We start from the raw sequence: 21092 nt of genomic DNA, 5'->3' as shown, positions 1-21092 counted from the left end.
TGGGAGAGAAGAGGGAGGAGAAAAGGCAGAGGATGGGTCCCGCCAGGCTCTGTCCTCCGAGTGGACCTGCAGATGTGCATGGCCACACAAACACACAGGTACAGGGCCTTAGGAGAATAAGCTCATTCTTGTGGGAAGCGTGACAAGGAACTCATTCTTCAGCTTAGGACTATGTCAGCTCCCTAAACACAAATATATGCACAAAAGCACTGTCTCAAACAACGCGGGACAGCAAATAAACCACATTTTCTAGCTTGATCCGGCAATTCAGAGTGAAGCTCAGGTTCCTTTGAGCTTAACAACCACTCCATTCCTCAGAATGCCTGGTGACTGGGTCAGTCCTCAGTGGAGGAGGAAGGAAATGGTACCTCAGTGACCTTCTTCTGCAGAGGAGATGGGGTAGGGCTGTTCTCGGTGCTCTCGGCCTCGCTCTCACTGTTGCTGCCCTCAGTGCTGGTGGCAGTGGCGGTGGCAGTGGCTGCTGTGGTGGCAGCAGTGGCCGCATTGGTGATGTTGGCCCCACTGGTGTGACGCAGCTTCTTCTTCTCATCACGGGCTTGGTTCTGATGTTTGTAGTGTAGCACAGCTTCGAAGTTCATCACTGCCCATGCATGCCAGGCCTGGGTGGGGCAAGAGTGGAAGACAGACAACGTGGCTGTGAACAACAGCAGTGGGAGGAGGCTCGGGCATCAGGGGCTCAGAGGAGCGTGAGGCCAAAGGTGAGGAAGAGTGCTGACAGCCCTTTCCTCTCAGTGGTCAGTAGAGCAAAACTCCACTTCCACAAAACACTAGGGAATGGGCATTTTACTGAAGTCAACAGGATTCATGCATTTTGCGGCAAGCTTACTGTATCAGGGGCTGCAGTGAATGCTGTGGGGGAGGGGCACAAGAGGGGCAAGCTATGGTTCTTGCCTCAGGGACCTTCTAATCTAATAGGGGAGCTCACTCACAAACCTAAAGACTGGCAGATTGTGAGCAGGGCAGTAGGACACAGACAGTGGGAATACCAGGATGGGGATGGGGAACACTTCACAGAGAGGAGAGATTTGGGGGTAGGTCTTGAAGAGCAGGTTTTGATGGGCAAGGAGGGGACAAGAGAGGGCAGCAGTGAGGACTTCCTGGTAGGGGAAGAACAAGGAGAAAGATGCGAGTTGGGCAAGCATAGGGCGGTTCATAGGAAACAAACGAATCTGATTGAAGCTTAGGGTACATGCAGGAGAGCACTGACGGGGAAGACTAGCAAAATGGCAGGGTCAGATTATGAGGGGGCTGGCATAGTAGGCAAAGGAGGTCCCATTTCATTCTGTAGGAAACAGAGCTTTACTGGGTTTTGAAGATTCCTTTGGCAGCAGTGTATAAACCAGATTACTCAAGAGAGCAGAGGTCCAGAGGAGTGAAGGTAAAGTCTTAACTAGGTCATATGACAGTGGGAAGGAATGCATCAAGAGCACAGCAGCACTACGGAGGGTGAATCTCGGTCATCGTCTAGCCCTCACACCTGGCCCATGGCCTGTCAGAGAGCTAGTGCCCAATGACTATTTGCTGGAAGAAGCCTTCGGTTCTTATTTGGATAAAGGAGGAACTATTCACACCTCTGAGGTTTTGAGCTGCAGCGACGCTATGGCATCACTGGTAGAGACAGCATGAGGCAGAGTTTGATTTGGGGTCCTGTAAATTTGCAGTGATAGTAGGACATTAAATAATCCACTCATAGTTGGAATTTCTGGATAATCAGGAAATTCCTTTGCATCCCTTGCTCAAAACCTTTCTTTAACATAAATGTGTCCCTTTCCCCACCTAAGCCTTAGGGTAGATTGATCAGAACTGACCTTTATTTGATGAGTAAGAATTCTACAATGACCCAGGTTCGGTTTTCACATACCTTCATTTCTTTAAAAAAAATACTTCCTGTCTATCTGCCATATGCTAGGCAGAGCTGAGGGACATGGTAAACAAGACAGAAACAGCCCCTGCACGCACACAGGGCTATACCATTGACGGTAGAAAACAACATAAACCCAAAAGGACTCACACTAGGAAAAAATTAAAACTGAAATTCCTGGTACCAGTTTTTTTTTCTTATGATTTGTTTCTTTCCTAAAAGTTGAATGAAGAAAAGTAATCTGGTTAGGAGACAGTTCTAATTAGCAAGGTTCCAGCTAATCAAGGGTTTACTGGATTTATTTTTCCAGCCTCGGACCAAAGCTATCCTATAGAGAATCATTATTCTTGCTCTCATGAAATGGGCATTTTTCAGATCAGAATGAAGCATGCTTAAACCAGGATAAGATTTTTATTGTAGATGCTTCTGTGGTCTTTAGATGCAAGTTTGTTCCCAGAGGGATTAATTCACAAAGTATTTGGAAGTTAAGGAGATAATGGAAAGAAATCAATGACACTGCTATACCAAGCAACTATTACCAAGAGGCCCCTCAGAAAAGATATAAAAAAATGAGAATGTGTGCTCTCACCAAAGATGTATACTTCTAAGGATCACTCCTCTACCAGTCAATCACATCTTTTATACATTTTCTAATTCTGTTTATCTTCTTGAAAAATTTCCTCTGACATAACAGGATGTTACCCAGAGCTTTCCAATAAAAACAGAGAAAGTTAAGTTCTTAGATGAGGAGCAGGCAGGGATGGAAATCAGAAAGACGCTGGGAAGGAACAGATGACCCAAGGGAAGATAAAATTCCAGAGATTAACCATATGTCCAGATGTTCCTAGGAAAATAAGCAGCTAAGAGTCTATAAGACAACAGCATTCCTCAGTGCCACACACATAACAATGGTGTAATAAATTACTTCTCCGATAAAAGAATCTATCAATCTTTCGGTATCAGTTAAACTTGTAAGGAGCCTCTGACAGACTAGCTCCTTGCACTCAAAGAAGCAAATTCACAGGATCCGACCAGTGCCACCAGGGCTTTGCTATGAACCACAACTGCGCAGGAGCGCCCCGCCAGGCTGCAGACACCTGCCGCCGTCTCTGCGTTACCTTGTACCAGCTGCGGTCGTGCTCCGTGGCGGCGCTGTAGTACTGCAGGACTTTGGGGATGGTGCTCTCGTTGATGCCCTGTAGGTTCAGCTGCCACTCCCCGAGTTTCAGGAAACACCTGAAAACAGAGAAGCAAGCCCCCATGTGGCTTCCTTCCCAAACAGCCCTCCCAAGGAGAATGATGAATTGTTAGGAGAGCACGGAAGCCTTTCTGATGTTAATGCTTGCCCTCAGGAAGCAACGTGATGGAACTACTAGAATTCTCAATCACATGGAAGGAAAGATACGGGCTTTTGGGATAAATTTTTACAGTATTCTCTCTTCTCCTTGATCTTTGTCTTTCAATGCTAGCAGAAACCAGGTACCTGGTCCTGGGAGGTCTGTATGGACCTATCTATCCCAAATCCAATTTTTGTGGGTGAGAGCTGAGAGAGTAATTTTTCTTGTTGACTGCTATACGGCTTCTCCCTTACTTTTCTCTTCTTCTCCATTCGTTATAATGGCAATGTTAATAGCTATCACTTACTGATTGCTGCTCTATTCCAAGTACTGCTCTGAATGCTTGACATTGCATTCTTTCTATTAATCCTCAAACCAGCTCAAAGCACCCTCAGAAATAGGGACTCTCACTATCCCCCCACCCTTTTTTTTGGTGAGGAAGATTGGCCCTGAGCTAACATCTGTTGCTAATCTTCCTCTTTTTGCTTGAGGAAGATTGTCGCTGAGCTAACATCTGTGCCAATCTTCCTCTACTTTGTATATGGGATGCTGCCACAGCATGGCTTGATGAGCAGTGTGTAGGTCCGCACTCAGGATCCGAACCTGCAGACCCTGGGCCACTGAAGTGGACTGGGTGAACTTAACCATTACGCCACCAGGCCGGTTCCCCAACTATTCCCTTTTTATCTGATGAGGAAACTGAGTCACTGAGAGGTTAAGTAACTTATCTAAAGTCACACATCAATTAGCAGTACATCTGGCATTTGAAAACTCTAAAGCCAGACACCAGGAGGAGAACAGCTCATGGGTGCTCTTGGGCTGCTGAATCCTGGGAAAAGAAGTGGCAGAGACTTTGGAGTGGCACGGTTTGATGGCTGCCTGGGATCCCTACAGGAAGGGTGAGAGAGCTATAAGCCACTGGCTGCCCAAGGAACCTTGACCATTCCCCTTGCTGCAGAGGTTGCTGCCATGGCAGGGATAGAATGTGACTGGCCCTGGCCAGTGGGAACCTCACCGGGCCATGAGCTTGTGCAGCTCTTGCTTGTGCTGCTGGTCCTCAGTAGCAATGGCGTGCTGGGCCTGCTGCTGCATGGTCTGAACAAAGTGCTGCATGTGCTGGAAGGCATCGATCTGTAGTAGGACAAATGCACAGGGAGCACTTGGCACGTGGCCCAACCTCAGGGGAAAGAAACCACTGTTCATCTAACAGGCATGTGAACCAACCCTTCTCTAAACAGAACACCCAAGAACACACGGTGAGGACCCTGCAGGATAGAGGACCAGGGTGTGATGCTGGGAGATGGCTGGGCTTTTCAAGAAGATTCATATTTTTTCAACTCAAGTCTCAGCTCTCCTTTGCCAACTGTAATTACTAGTTTAATAAGCCTTGGAAAAGCTACTTGCCTGGCTACCCCAAATAACAATTCATAGAAGTAACCTGAAACAACTGCTTACTTTACTATCAACACATTGCCGTGGGGGAAATTAGGCTTATGGGAAATTGTTTCAGGCTAGTAAAACTTGAGTATTTGTTTAAAACACTATGGTACCTTGGACACTGCAGCATAGCAAAAACTACAGTTTAAAAAATCTAATAGAACTCTTAGTATCCAAATAAGAACCCAGAGATGGGTGAAGCCCCTCACACATCCAAGTGGAAATGGGAGACGTCACTAGCTAAGCAGACATCTAGTTGAATAGGGTGGCTTAGGAGCAAAATCTTCAGAGCATCCTCAAGCAGGTAGATATATTTACACTATGGGATTTTATACAAAGTAAGCAGAAGGCATTTTGGTTGGGAAGAGTAGAGACATAGGGTCAGAGATCTGGGAGTAAGTTACAAGACATTTGTCTAAGCCAGCCACATCCAGACACACCAGTATCTTGAAACGGAGTCTGCACTATTTTCAATGGGCTTTAAGGATGGAAGACAGATAAAGCATACAAACATCAAAAGCTCAAATGGAAAAAATGGTGAACTCTAACTCCAACAACACTGGATGGGAAACGGATGTGAGAGAATACGAAAAAGAGGCTAAGTGTTCTTTGCTGCAGAAAAGGAGGGAAAAAAATCAACACTTCAAATGAGTTCAGAACAGTCTCCTTATAGTAAATCATATAAAAGTCTTTTTTTTTTTTTTTTAACAGGAATACGTCAGTGATGATGGCCTTGAAGGAAAATGAAACTCCCTGGTTTTGGGGGCCAGGACCAACCTCAACTACTTTTCCACATAAGGAATTAATTGGCACTAAGAAAAAGGGCTTGACCCAGAGCCGGAATGATGTGACAAACAATTTATCAGGCAGCTAATCCATGTATGAGGACAGGGCAGACACAAAGATTTCCCCACAGTTATTAACAGGACACCTCTCTGCCTCAGACATCTGCCTTCACAGAATCCTGCTATTCACCACTGGCTTTGAAAAATGAACTACATTAGCATCCTACACCTGGGAAGTGATATATGTTCCTTTAATTTTTCTTCTATGAGAACTACACTGACCAGACTTAAATCTGATTAGAAAGAAAAAGAAGAACTGAGAAGCAGTAATAAAAAGATCAATCACTAAACAGGTGACTGACAACCCCAGGTGATTTGTGTGCACGTCACACAGGTGAGGATGGAACCAGGGGCTCTGATGCCGGGTGCTTCCAGAGCCTGCAAGCCATGTGCCACTGACAGTCCAGAAAAGCATTTAAACTCTTTTCGAGAGACTCAATAACGTGCTGAACAAAAAATAAATGGCCCAAACCAGGGAGGCTGGGTATTAGTTTCAATCCAAAGCCCGCTACTAAGTTTGGTAAGTTTACCCAGCAGGGGACAATCTACCTTCCTACTCTCTGGCACGGAGGCGACTTATTTTCAAGGAATTGAAAACGTTCTGTTAAAAACTCCTTTTCTCCATCCCTAGTAAGTGAGGAGGGGAAAAAATGATTCTTTCTTCTTATAGATGCAGGACTGGTCCCTTGTGGAAGCGGCTTCTCTCAGGCCTGGAGTTTAAGCTGGGCATAGTAGTCCTGGGTCCTGATGGCCTGGGTGGTTGGTGGGCAAGAACGATGTTCTTGACTTAGTGAAATTTCACAGAAGGACCAGCCTGTCTCTAGATTCTGTGAAGTGTTTCAATCTAAGAAAACACTGCCTGATGCCTTCCTGCTGAATAGGGTCTGCTTTTCTCACAGAACTTTCATCTGCCTTACGCAAGGCAGAGAGTACAATCCTTGTTTATAGTGGAGGAAGATAAAGCTCAGAGAACTAAAGTGACTTGATCCATAGCACAATTATTATTAAGCAGTTGGTTTTCTTTGGGTAGCTCCTGAACTCTTCTGAAAATGTGAAATCTCTAGCTCTGGACTTGAAGTTCAGAAAACTTTAAATAGCTTTCTAAGTTCTTAATCCATGTGGTTTTATGGTCCCCCATCAGAATTCGGGCTCCTAAGAAAAGGCTATAATCTGTGGCTATAATCACAGGCCAACTTGTGGTCATATGTTGAAAGAAACCACTCCTTGGCTGAGATATTAGCCAAAAGGCTCCTCTGCCTACCTTCGGCAAGACACTCAAAGTCTTGGAGGCTATACATAGGAAGGAAACCAGACTATATTCAGATCCAGCACCTTCTGTTTTCCTCATTTGCCTGGAGGAAGGTCAGGCTTTGAATCAGAACTACTTTGGCCTAGGAGGTTTACAGAGACTATAACAAAATAAAACAAAACCCCCAAAAGCAACAACAAAAGAAAAAAAAAACCCAAACAGCACATTTGGAGAAGGAAACTTGGGCCATTACTATCGAGGTAAACCCCAGTCAAAGACCCAGTGCCTGGGTGCAGGGCTGTTGACCCCACTTGTGGGTGGCATTCACAGTCACAGAGTCAACCATTTCCAAAAGATGTCAATTTCTAGACACAGTCCAAGGCCCTCCCAAGCATGCCTTCAGCAGGGACACAACTGCTCTTCTATCACATCTGTCCAGGGCCGTGGCTCCAGGGGCTGCTCCGCATTCCTTTCTCATCTCAGGCACCACTGTGGGGACCACAACAGGGAGAGAAGGAGAGCTGGGACTCCCTCCTCTGTTTGGTAAGGATGATGAGAGGGGAGCCAAAGCAGGTGCTGATTTTGCCTCCAGGGCCTACTTTTTGTTAATCATCACCATCATCCAGGAAGATCGTTTAAAAAAATAAAAACAAAAAAGCCCCACGAGGAGCCACAGCTATTTCCCAAGGACCTCTCTGTAAATAAAGTAAGAGGAATTCTATACTGGCTTCAAGATGACTTTCCCTACTGGTTTCAGCATTACACTCTGGGTGTTGTTGTTTTTGAATCCCAAATTGATGATAGGAAAGTAGACAAGAAGTCTGAAAAACCAAATCGGTCTTGTGAAAGTTCCAGTCTGTGTTTTCACAAATATGCTATTTTTTGGGGGTACTGAACAGCCCATCTTCTCTTACAGGGCAGAAATTGTGCTTTTTCTGAATTCCAGCACATTCTGGCTGCTAATAAAAATAACTCTGATTATACCCACTGGTTTTATCAATGGTGTATGTGCATCTCCTCAAATATGATTCATTTTTTGAAATCAGTCCAAATAGCTTCCTAACAGGAGCAAATTCCCTGACATGGTGGTTTGGATGCTACTTCCTTTCAGGCACTCAGGAGGCAGTGAGAAGCAGATTGGGTGGGCATTCTAGAGAAACAGTCTATTGTTGGGTGGGTTCAGATACAGACCTTGCGAGCACTCTTCCACATGTTTTTCATGTAGGCGTAGGTCACCTGAGGATGAACTGTTGGCAGAGGATGGTCAAGTTGCCGAGATGGATCAACTCCCAGGAGCAACACTAAGGTTTTATGAGCAAGAGCCTTAAAACAAGAGAGGTGAGGGTATAAACAGAAGCGGCCCGGGAGCACCATTCCCTCCTCAGCCTCCCACCCCACCTGTGTGTTGCAGGTTGCTCACCAGCCTGCCACTCTTGCCACATAGGCTTGCATACTTGAGCCAGGTCCTCATGTCCTCATGAGGGCTGACCACAAGGGAGCGCACCATAAGGATTTTCTGCCAGTCCTCCACAATACGCTGGCAGCCCTGAAACATTCAGAAGTGAGGATTAGATATGTCCTTTGCTGTATCTTAACACCCTGCAAGCAACAGAGAAACCCACCCCGAAACAAAAAGAGATTCATTTTTATGATCTTGACTTTCTCAGGTGAAGGGTGCTGTGAATGAAACACGCCTTAGAAATTTCTCAACACTCAAGAAGCAGCAGAACGCGGACTCTGGAGCTTGAATCCTAGCTCTGCCACTTACCATCTGTGACTTCGGACAAGTTATTTAACTTCCCTGTAACTGATCTGTAAAATGGGACAAAAATAGCACCAACTTCACAAGGCTATGGTGAGGGTTAAATGAATTAAATGATTTAAATTTCTTTTCTGGATTGTAAATAATACATTTTCAACTTTAATTTTTTGCTTCAGTGTCTCTGGTTGAAGATGACTTTCACTAACAAAGAAATTAAATTTAAAATGGATCATTCAAAATTCAAAAAACTAAGTAGAAAAGAAGTTTAAATAATTAAATTTTCAAATGATGTTGTCTGTGAGTTGGCGGCATTTATATTTCTGAAATGAGAGCCTAAACATGCACTAAGACTTTTGGCCTTGCTTAGATTCTCTCCTCTTCATTTTTATTTGCCTCAGACCAAAACCTGCATGTAGGAGAGGAAGTGCCTCATTCATTCACACATACGAAGTCTTTTCATTTTTATTTTTAATTTTTTTTAAAGATTGGCACCTGAGCTAACAACTGTTGCCAATCTTTTTTTTTTTCCCTGCTTTTTTCCCCTCTAAATCCCCCTGGTACATAGTTGTATAATTTTTTTTCAGTTGTGGGTCCTTCTAGTTATGGTATGTGGGATGCCACCTCAGCGTGTCCTGACGAGCAGTGCCATGTCCGCGCCCAGGATCTGAACTGCTGAAACCCTGGGCCGCCAAAGCAGAGTGTGCAAACTTAACCACTCGGCCATGGGGCGGACCCTAAATTCTTTCTAATCAAAAAAAAAATAGAGTGAATTAGTTGCTATCAAAGGGGATAAGCTAGTTTTGTATCAAAAGACTACTTAGAGTAAAGTGAGCCTCTCCTTTCCCACCTTCGCTGATAAGATGCCAGACTCCAGAGATAAACCACCAGGGAAGACGGTTTTTGAGCTCTATCACTTTTTTTTTTTGGAGGAAGACTAGCCCTGAGCTAACTACTGCCAATCCTCCTCTTTTTGCTGAGGAAGACTGGCCCTGAGCTAACATCCATGCCCATCTTCCTCTACTTTATATGTGGGACGCCTACCACAGCATGGCTTTTTCCCAAGTGGTGCCATGTCCACACCTGGGATCCGAACTGGCGAACCCTGGTCCTCCGAGAAGCAAAACGGGCGCACTTAACCGCTGCGTCACCGGGCCGGCCCTAAGCTCTATCACTTCATCAGTGAATTCCATGAAACCAAACAAGCTGTCCTCCATGGAGACAAGTCTAAAAGTCTAGGAACAATGGTCGTGGGCTTTTAAACATGACAGGATGCAGTATGAGCCTGAATAAAGAACCCAAGGCAAGAAGAGACCCAATGCAAGTAAGGCTGACCTCTCAAACTGCCCCATAAGAGAAACTAGCTGGGGATTTCAATTTAGATGACTCGAACACAAAACAGCAGTCTTCCAGCCTAGGCAGTTCATTGAATATTTTGACAGCAAGCCATTCATGAAAGCCAAATTTCTACCTCAAACTTAAAGTTTTATTTTCGGGCCTTGGACCATGTCTCTCCATCCCATTAAGTGTGACAATAGTGTTTTGGAAAGTTAGAAAAACAGAAAAAAGTACACTGAGTGATCGCTTCGGTGACTTCTCAACATTTGCTAGTTTCTCCCAGACGCTGAAATAATTTGGCCCCCTGTAAGCCAAAAAGCATCTTGCTGTCTCAAGATAGGAAAGTCACGAAGGCTTAAGATGATGGTGGTATCTTGGACACAGTAAAGTCAGACATAGGTCTCCCTTCCCTAAGACTCATTTAATCCACCCACCTTCCAAGTCTTTCTTTGGATAAAGTACCCCTTGTTGGAACGGCAGAAGATTCATCAGAACTCTGATTTGGAAATTCTTCACCCCATTACAGGCACTTAAGAAACTGGGGTGTGTACAAGTCAAGTGGGAAATGCTTGCTTTGTGGAATTTTTTTCTGGTGTCCAATAGACAATTTTCCATCAAAACACTCACTGGGCATTTCATAATTGCTAATAAAACATGTGAAAGAACTGTATGTGCTGGTTTCAGAGCATAAACGACCATATTCATAGACAATCCTTTGCCCGCTGATGTTTCCTTTCCAGTGGAATGTGCCCTGAGCTTCCTAGACTGGAATGCAACTTGGAGCCACAGCCTACTGAAAAGCCTGGAAGCACAAACCTTGATTGGTCTGGCGACCAGAATTTGGAATTAGCTACGGATTGGGCCAAGAGGAAACAGTTTAAAATTGAGGAGGTTGATTACGACAAGCAGGGGGACAAGCGGCTTCTGGAGCTGTGAAGGCTTTCTCTCCTTTGCTAGTGAACTTCCCCTCCTACCTATGCAAGGAATCTGGGAGACGTGTCCTTTCCAAGGACACTTAAGACTGCTGACTCCCAGATCCTGGAATTGACAGCTCCTCATGATAAAATGATCAGAATGTACAATAAAAACATTGATGGAGCACTTGGAAAAGTTTGTCTCTGAGGGAAAACTTCAGTAGAAAAAAAGTCTGAATAGAAATCAAGGGACGATTATGACCTGCGGAATCGTAAACGGCAGGAGTTGGTAAATGAGAACATCAGGCAACCCAATTTAAATAAAGGAATGCAAGCAGCCAGTAAGTGGATTTAGAGCAGTGGTTCTCAGCGTCGGCTACATACTGGAATCATCTGGGGAGGCTGAAAAGATACTGATCCTGGGTCTATCCCCAGAAATTTTGACTTATTTGGTCTGGGAAGTGGCCTGGGTATCTGGATTTTTAAAAGCTCTCCAGGTCATTCTACTGTGCAGCTAAAGGGGAGAACCACCAATTTTGAGGTTAAGATTCTCAATTGGCTGGCCATAAGTGTCACTTACCAAAGACATTTTCTTTTATTCCTAGACAAGGGAAAATGAAGGCTGGAAAATTGGTCATTCTCTCACAGCTAAAGGTTTAGGTGAAAAGGCTTTGAGTGTTTTGCTTTGAATGCAAACCAGCCTCTGTGGGGATGCAGGAAGCGCATGCTGAGCAAGATGAGGGGAGAGATGGCTGGGTGAGATAAGCCGGGTTTTCTATGAAGCTCACCTGCAGTCTCTCCCACCAGATCTGGCGGATGATCTCTCGTCGCTCGGGGACAAGTTTGTACTGGATAACCTCCTCCAGCTCAGAGAGCATGTGGCAAGAAACCATGGCCTGATGGAAGCAAATCACATTCCATCTTAACACTGCGCGAACAATCCAAAAGCCAGGATTCACTTCAATCACTCCGAGGACAGGGTATCTGCTGAGAACACACAGCCAAGTTCGCAGCAGCCTGTGAGTCCTCAGCAGCCCACTCTGAAAAATGAACTGAAATGGACCTCTAAAACAACCGTGTGCAGACTATTCGACACTCACCCCATATGCCCGACTGTAGCTCTGAAAAATGAACTGAAATGGACCTCTAAAACAACCGTGTGCAGACTATTCGACACTCACCCCATATGCCCGACTGTAGCTCTCTCCTGCCATAGCGGTTAACTCAGCATCCAGCAGGTCTCTGGCTTTGTCGATGCACTACATGAGAAAAGGAGAACCCTGGACTGAGCTGTGGACTTGGGAGCTGAGGGTAGTTGTTATTTTCAAGCTTCCCAGGTAGCTGCAGAAGTTCTCTCTTTCACTTAAATTCCAGTGATGAAGAGAAAAATTCACCAAAGAAGGGAAGAAACCTCCCAGAACTGAATGGCTAGAGAAGAGCATTATCTAATTTTTCAGAAAAGATACTAATGTATGGCAGCCAAAATCTTAACATAGATCTATGTTAACACCCCAAATCTTGGGCAACAAGTGAGGGGAAATACGTGCTTAGAAACAGAATCACAGCGTTCTTGCATCTCAAGAGAACAGCTTGGGGATCTACCTTCTTTCAACTTTTCCTTGCTGGGGATGTTTGTGAAAAGAGACTGTGGAAACACCCGAATGACTCCAGGTGGTTGTCCCTGGCTTCCAAGCATCTTGTCCTCATGAGAGAGTGCCTCTATGATTGGCAGACGGATGCCCAATCTCCATGTAAATGGGAGCTTTTGCGCCTGTGGCATGGATGGCCCACGTCTCAGTTCTCATCATGTAAATTGGAGCCCCAGGGATGGCCACAGGACTGCAGTTCGGGTCTTCTCTGTTTCATCAATTAAAAACCCTTCATGCGGAGCTTTTCCTTTTTTGAATGTTTAAGGTTAATTACTGTGTCTTCGTCCCTTAAGCGCTCAGGTCATTTACCCAAGCACCTCAATCAAGATAGTCTAGTGCCTGACAGAGTGGATGTGATTGCTTTATTATTTCACCCTGCAAGTCAGCACAGGATTTTCAAATAAAGTGCTAGCTTTCCCAGAAGGTGATCAATGTATGACACACCTGCATAGCCAGAAGGACCTGGGGACTGATTTCAGCTGCAGAGGGGGCACTGCTGCTCTCCATATCCTCCTTTGGTGAAACATTTTCTCTCTACTTCAAGGAACGCTAAGGCAAGGTGGCAAAAAGGATGCAGTGATGACACAAGAAGCCAATTTCAAAAGCAATCTAAATGGTAACTTCCAGAACACATCTGTCCCTCTCAGACTAGAAAGCGGCCCTGGCTGGCATGCTGGCAGTCTTATTCATACTGAGTATTGTGCTCCGAAGCCATTCTAAGGAGCTCACAGAGCCAAGCGCCAGAGCTGAAGCACAACGGCCTGTCTGCACAGGCACCGTGTGCCTAGGAGCTGACACGACTACGAAGAATCACCTTTTCTTTGCTAGATGGTCTGGGTACACATAGGTTTTTACCTGTTGTGCCAAGGAGAAGAGGTCCTGATGTAGTGCCAGCACAGCCCTATAAAATGCCCCATCGTGGGTGTCCCGAGGGATCATACAGGTGTACTCTTCCATGCTGTCCCACTGACCTACACACACACACACAGAAAAGCATTAGAGCAGTCAGCTTGTGGGCTAAAGGCAGCATCTCAAATAGGCCTTGTCACTGTTACTTGCATTTAGCTTGGGTTCAAACAAGACAAACTTGAGCCTGATGTATCAAAATCCTGCAGAGACCCGCTGTGCTCTGTGGGGCGAGCAAGCCAATTTAACAAAAAAAGCCACTTCTGTCTTCCAAACACAGGACTCCATTGCTGCCCCAGAGAGCGCCATGAATGATGGGAGAAACTGCAGAGTGCATAGCCTGCATGTCAAGAGGGTTTAATGCAGCACCTCATTAACCTAGAGAACGCTCTAGGTGAGATGGAACAGCTTTATTCCCTACTAGTGAAGCACCTCGCAGTTCAATGGTACAATGGAAGTTACATTTTCCCCTATACAATTGAAAATGGCCATTACCCAGACAGGGGACAGGATCAGACAGATAGCTTGCCTGCCTCACTCTGGCAGTACCTCTGCCTCAGAAGAGAGGAGATAAATATTTTAAGAGACTGTTATAACAGAAAGATGGGCTGGGTCATAGCACAGTAGTCTCTGTATCATGGCAGACTGGGGAAATGGCTGCATCCAGGAAGAGAGATTCACTTCCCCTGGTGGGGTGAGCATGTATCACATGCCAGGATTTCCAAGACCATCTGCAGGAAAGATATCAGCCTCATTAGCTGGAAACCGCAGGGCTGCCAATCCTACAGGACATTTTTCCTGTCTTTCACTCCAGACCACCAGCTCATCCATTCTCTATGCCTCTGGGCAAAGGCAAACACTAAACGATGACTCTTCAGGAAGCAATTTGTTTTTGAAAAATGTTTCCGGATCCAGGCCAGAGCTCATGAAAGGAAAGGATATAAACTCTGTGACTCAAGAGGTATAGAACGGAGATGGAAGGTTATGGAAACTTTCTCTGGACTCCACAGGTGAAGCTTTTCACCTGGGATATACTATGGACCCTTTCCTCTCTTATTGAGAACACCTCTGGAACAGACATTAGTAATCCTCTCAGCTGGGGCCTGGTGTCAGAAACCTACAGTTGTCTGCGGGGATTAAAAGGAAGTCTCTGCTTTAAAACACTTGAAGAGTAGGAGTAAGGTGGATGAGCGTTGGGCAGCAACAAGGAGAACAGAGGAAACGAAACTGTCAAAATGTTTATAATTGTTAGAGAAAGTGAAGGGCATACAGCAGTTCATTATACTATTCTCTTCACTTTTATATATGTTGGGAAAGTTCTATAATAAAAGTTAAGAAATAAAAGGAGATAGACAGCTATCTTCTCTCTTTATTTCTGCTTGGGATAAAGACATGATGGGTTGAGCTCCAGCAACCATACCGGACCAGGAGGTAGACTTGAAAATGGAGGCCCCATTCAAAGCAGAAATTTGGGAAAAGACTAATGGTGATGGAGCCAGAATACTAGTCTGGGAATTCCTACCTCTAGATTTCATTTATAAGAGAGAAAAATAAACCAGTAACTTGTTTAAGATAAACAAAAACAAACAAACCACACTAAATATCTCAATTTTGATGCTTACTCACTGTTTCCCTTAGCTTCCCAATGAAAAGTCATTTTTACCCATATCTAACAAGTTAGTTGAAATTGTCAGGTAGAAAGGACAGATGGCAGAGCTGGAAGTGGATACAGACTGCTCACTTCTATAGACCTGACATCTCTACCTGCAGCCAGTGTCTTACTTTTCGAATGCAAGCCCCAGCCTCGCTCTCTCTACCTTGCTGCAGTGCCTGTGAGAGAAGCCTTACCTAAGCCCCACGCGGCTGCAGCAGCCATCCGGGCCATCTTGGCTTGGGTCTCATCATTAACCAGGGTCCACTTTTCACAGCACTGCTGGTGGAGCTGCCCCCTGAAGGAAAAGAATCATACAGTTGGGTTAACAGAAATCACCTCCATAACCTGCCCATCTTCCTCTCAAGCCCCTCAGGTTAGCTGCAGGCTACAGTGGAACTGGATGATAGGGGCCCAAGGGATTTTAAATGCAAAGCACTTTCTATCGGGTCATATAATAGAGAAGTGACCAGCAATTTGTTGTTTCTAGGGCCTGGTGGCTCATAATTTGTCTGAGAGTGAATTTATCAAAGATAGGGACTGTGTTTAACTCTACGTGATGTGAAACGTCCTGAACATCTGGCTCCCTTCATAAATATTAAATAACTTCTCTCCTATGCCAATGAACTCCTGGCTCTCTCCCTTGGCAGGCCTACAGAGAAAGCAATCTGAAGACACATCTGGACATTAATTTTGGGCTCAAAGCTATAGGGAGAAGTGGCTCTTAAAAGTATTATACAAATGGTTGCAGTCTGAAATGAAACTCATGAAACTCAAATGAAATCAATCTGCAAAGAAGAAAGAAGGCTCTACAATGGTCATATCTACCAGAAATCCAGATGCCGCTTATTCTCAGAATTTTGCACAATTACCATGAGTGTGCGTAAGAATTATGAGATATTGGTGCTCAACAGACTCCAACACACACAGAGAGTGGAAGCCCTCTCAAGAACAGAGACATCCTATTGACTGTTAGAACTGTTGCCCTCTCATGTTCCACTTCTGAATGAAAGGAAATAAAACTCTGCTAGTGTACAAATGAGCCTCTGCTTTCATGTGAGCTTCAAGACTCCACGAGGAGATTCCTTAATCTTTCCTGCTTTCTGGAAGAGATGCTGCAGGATGTTTTAACTTGGTATTGGGAGTTCCAAGTGGCCCAGCTCAGAAGCCTCATGGGACACGAGCTGCACTGCACTATAAGGTGATGTGGGGGGTGGGGGGGGAGATAAAGATGCTGAAGTCAGTCAATGCTGAAGACATCCAGTTTGAGCTCCCTGAGAAGCTGACTGGTGACCACATTTAGAAGAACTGCTCAGGGCCGTTATCCAGCATAATGGCATGGCAGTCGTTAGCTTCAATGTCTCTCTGACAGGTGATCAAGAGAGCCAGGGACATAAACATTCTAGCTTAACACACAGCCAAAATCAAAAAGAGGAAGAGGAAGTGGGCAGCCATCCTGCCCTATATACTTACTGAACGAAGCTCAGTGACAGAAGCAGGATAAACCTTGGTGTTGGTGTCCTGCCATCTAAACCTAGAAAGCTTCACTACTGGGTCCTGCTAAGGGTTATCCTAGAGCAATAGTTCTCAAATTGTCATGTGCATCATAATCCACTGGAGGGCTCCTTCAAATAGATTGCTGGGTGACAACCCCTGAATTTCTGATTCAGGAACTCTGGATTGGGGCCTGAGAATGGACATTTCTAACAAGTTTCTAGGTGATGCTGATGTTGTGGTCCACGGGCCACAGTCTGAGACCCACTAGCTCAGAGCATAGGAACAGCAACTCTAGGCAGTATGTCTTTGTTGGGGCTTTGCCGGGAGTTATAGGAGAAAGCTACATGATCTCCAAATGATCATTCCAACTTCAGAATTCAAGGTTTGTTTTCTTTTTGAAATTGAGTTCATAACAGTTTACATCATTGTCCAGAATTCAAGTTTTTATAGCTGGTGGCCACCAGAGGCAATTCAGCATCTCTGTGCTCTTTTGTCAGGACCACCCATTTCTGAGCTATGAGAATGGGGATCTAGCACTGCTTCTCATCTAGAGGCAGGGAGCAAGTTCAATATGAAACACCACAAACTGTTACGTCAAGAGACAAAGTGGGGAGCAGGGCAGGAGCAGCATCCTGGAAAGATGGCCACCTGACAGTGATACAGGCACCACGTTCAAACTGTGGCCATGTCAACAGCTGTGAGAACCCAGTTGGTATACACAGGGGTGGGGTCCCTCTCCCACCAACATTTGTTACAAATAAAAATGGAGAATTGGGGCCGGCCCTGTGGCCGAATGGCTAAGTTCCCACACTCCGCTTCGGCGGCCCAGGGTTTTGCTGGTTCAGATCCTGGGTGCGGACATGGCACTGCTCATCAAGCCATGCTGACGTGGCATCCCACATGCCACAACTAGAAGGACCCACAACTAAGTACCGGGGGGCTTTGGGGAGAAAAAGGAAAAATAAAGTCTTTAAAAAAAAAAAAGCAGAATAGACTGAGTCCTAACTCCCAAAGGCAGGGGGGAGAATAAAATCAAATAAATAAAAAATAGGAAACTCTTTGAGGGGCAAACATCAGGATCTGTCTTCTGACACCTCTCACTCACACCAGGGAGGACTGGGTAAAATGCCTGTCCTCCAAGATCATGACTTTCCAACCTAGTGCAGCTGCAAAAACCTTAGAAAGGGTTCTTTCATTTGGAACACCTAAGTGGTTGGCTGCCTATGATCTCACTCCTGAGGAATCTGTTCTTAAGGACCCAGAGGTCACGTAAGGAACAGTGTTGGGAAGGGGGTTACTCAGGTTCACCGTGGCTGCAGGTGTGGCTGTGTGTGCCATGGGGCTGGGGGCGGCGACGTCTTGTAGTTAGCTTCCTGGAGGCAGATGAGCATGGAGAAAGCGTTAGGGTCGTAGCTCACTGGTAACCCCAGATCATTCCTTGCCACTTGTGGTGAACAAGTGCCTCAGGCATGTTCAGGATATATACTCAAAGCAAAAGTAATTTAGAAATTGCACTCTAAATAGAACTGAGTGAATAAACCATATAAGACACCTGCATATGGTCAGGAAAAGAATTCTGCTTCTTTCATCTCTTTTAAAAATCTCTTTTGGTCTGCTGCATTCTTAAATCTCTTGGTCAGCATCACTGGGCACGTGTACTTTATAGGTAATTATAAAACTGAAACCCAAGAGATCAGAGGTAGATGGGACCGAGTACTGCACCATCAGGAGAGCTGGATCACTGCTCTTGGGAGACTCAGGCAGGCTCTGTCAACCTCGATTAGCCTCAGTTTCCCAACTGTCACACAAGGGGATTAGACAACATCACATCTAAAGTCTACTCCAGTACATCCAAGCTGTCTTAACCCATCTAAGGAAAGTGGCTGTCTCTAATTTTGAAAGGAAATTGGGGGAAAGGGGCCAGGAAAGGTTTCAAGGAGGAAGAAACAGTTCAGGTGGACTGTGAAAGATGGGGACGATCTCAAAAAGTAGAAAAAGGAGCAGAGGAGGAGGTAGGCAATTCAGGAAACGGAATGAACAAATGTAGATAGAAAAATTCCCTGGGGTTTGGAGAAGAGTGAATAGCTTGGCCAGAGCTCAGATTACGAGGCCCTGTTCACTGAGAAATGGGCTGGAGTCACAACAGGAGAGACGTTGATGCCAGGCTATGACACTTACATGTAAATCCAAGGGCAATAGGGAGACAGAAAAGCATTTTAGGAATTGATTAGAGTTGAATTTTAAAATGTTTACATGTTATCTTTCTCTTAATCATATATGGTTGTATGATTACCAATTCGAAAGTAGAAAAAATTGTTTTTGAAATAATGTAGCTAATTCTTGTTAACATGCTTTTCTTTTGCTTTAGATCAGTACGGTTCAATATAAGTTTCTACAGCGACGGAAATGTTCTATATCTGTACTGTTCAATAAATTAGTCACTAGCCACATGTGGCTACTGAGTATTTGAAATGTGGCTAATGCGACTGAATTATTAATTTTATTTAATTTTAAAATAGCCAAATGTGGCTAGTGGCTACCATATTGGACACTGCAGTTTTAGATACCTGTTGGACATTAAAAAAATCAGCTTTAGTCATACAAACTAATGAAGAAGATTTGATAGGATATGCTTCCTCAAGGAGGAAGCTTTTATTGAGGTGAATCAATATCGAATGCTAATTATGGGAATAAACAATAACATTTGAATCTCCCTTATAATGGTTAAATCAGACAAATCAATTTCAAATAATTTTAGACTATTATTTGTATATATGTGATCCAATGCCTAAGGTTAAATTCATCGACAATAAATTTTCATGCAATACAAACACAACATCTTCTATCTTAGGAATATAGTAATAACTTTATATTAAGAAATAAAAATAGCAATGGTTTACCAAAAGAATATCTGTAATTAGGTACAGAAAGAGTATGTGAAGCAAGAGATCATTCTTTTCAGTAGCTTTACTTTTTTATCCAACAATATTCTTAAAATTTTCCAAGGTATAAAATTTCTAAACAAATCAAAATTTGCCTATATTAAACAGATTGAGCTTTACAGATATGATGGAATATTATGCAGCCATTAAAAAAATAAGGCCACATCTATAAGGTACTGATATGGAGCAGTGGCCTAGATTTATTAAGTGAAAAAAACCAAGGTGCAATACAGTGTATAGAGTACACCACATAATGTGCATGCTTGCACATACATAAGGACCTGGTCTCGGTGCCTGCAAGTCTGGGTGGCTGGTGGACAAGGAGAAGATTCAGTTTTCACAGTTCTGTCACTGTTTTATACTACTAAAGTTTGTGCCATGTGCACATTACCTTTTCAAAAAAATTAGTGCTTTAAAAATAAAATATGAATACAAGAATGTTGATTAAAGGAAAAAAAGCCTTCAGGCACAGAGGTTCCATATGCAGATCCAAACACAAGGGCACAGGCCTGCAGAATTCTGACCCCTAGACAGCTCCTGGGAGGCCTGGTTTCAGGGAAACCTTAGGCTTCGGGCTGATCTGGCCTCTGAGGAGCTCTGGGTGTTCCAGCCTCACCTTCATTCTGGAAGCTCAAATTGTAATCCTCCCCACGCCCCCGGCCCCATGTCCATATCTGATCAGTCCCCAAATCCTGTCAATGCTGCCTCCGAAACATCTCTGGATTCAGCCCCTTCTCTGCACCTCACTGCCCTCACTCTCCCCTCTTTCTCACCACCACCTCTCCCCAAGTGGCTTCTGAACTGGTCTCCCCATCTCCTCTCTGGGCCCCTTCAATCCACTCCCTAATGTGCTCCTACAGGGTTCTTTTTATCACGCAAATCAATCAATCATGGCCCTCCAAATACTTGGATGACCTCTCAGTAGCTCTCAGGTTACATCCAAACTCCTAATTTGGTCTAAAGCCCCACCTGATTTGGCCTCTGCCCACCTCTCCTGCCTCACCTTTTACCTCTTTACATCACATCTGACCCTCCAGCCATGCTCAGCTTTCAGAACCCTGAACATACTGTGCTCACCCCTCCTCACTGTGCAAGTTCAAGTTAGATATCACTTCCTCCTGGAAGCCTTTCAGAACCTCCCAAGCCTGGATTAGAGCCCCTTCCAATTTTCCACAGCCCCCTGGGCTTCCCCTTTATAACTGTTATCACTCTGTATCACAGCAGCCTGGCTGTATGCCCTGTAAGCTCTGGGAAGGCAGGGGCTGTGTTTGTCTTGTTCATGGCTGTGTTCTCGGGGCCTGGCACAGACACTGGCAATGAGTAAGTGCTCAATAATTACTGGCTGAATGAATGAATAGGGGGACCTGTAGTCTCATGTCCAAGAGAAAGTTGGGATAATCTGCTCCTGGGGACGGAGTTTGGCATTTTGATTATTTAAGCTAACTGTAGTTAAGCTATTTAACAACTGTAGTATGGCATTTTGTTTTAACTATTTTAAAAAACTGCACTTGATGCTGGAAAACAGAATGGGGACCATTTCTTCTTTAACATCTCCCAACAACTTCCCAAACGAAGAGCTGGGCATGTGTTCTCAGGTAAGCGTGACGGTGGCTTCTGCCTGCAACACCCTTTTCCCTCTCCCCATTCTCCTTCACCTGTCTCCCCACCTCAGTCCTTGCAAAGCTG

The 21092-nt window shown here is 44.7% G+C and overlaps 1 protein-coding gene across 8 annotated transcripts in view; it reads right to left on the bottom strand.

Moving 5' to 3' along the window:
- The window catches only part of MTOR (mechanistic target of rapamycin kinase), a 119473-nt gene that overhangs the window by 17761 nt on the left and 80620 nt on the right, over nt 1-21092 (bottom strand). For all 8 annotated transcript variants that reach the window (XM_008522097.2, XM_070610818.1, XM_008522096.2 and 5 more), the window contains 9 exons: nt 15165-15265; nt 13266-13381; nt 11943-12020; nt 11550-11657; nt 8171-8296; nt 7942-8073; nt 4235-4350; nt 3001-3118; nt 369-620 (listed from right to left, as the gene is read on the bottom strand). In XM_008522097.2, the coding sequence (XP_008520319.1) occupies nt 369-620; nt 3001-3118; nt 4235-4350; nt 7942-8073; nt 8171-8296; nt 11550-11657; nt 11943-12020; nt 13266-13381; nt 15165-15265 (1147 nt within the window). The remainder of the gene's footprint in view (nt 1-368; nt 621-3000; nt 3119-4234; nt 4351-7941; nt 8074-8170; nt 8297-11549; nt 11658-11942; nt 12021-13265; nt 13382-15164; nt 15266-21092) is intronic.

This window comes from Equus przewalskii, chromosome 2 (assembly GCF_037783145.1).
Source record: "Equus przewalskii isolate Varuska chromosome 2, EquPr2, whole genome shotgun sequence".
NCBI classification, from domain to species: Eukaryota; Metazoa; Chordata; class Mammalia; order Perissodactyla; family Equidae; genus Equus; species Equus przewalskii.
The sequence above is the reverse complement of the archived record's forward strand: the minus strand, read 5'-3'. Positions and strand labels throughout refer to the sequence as shown.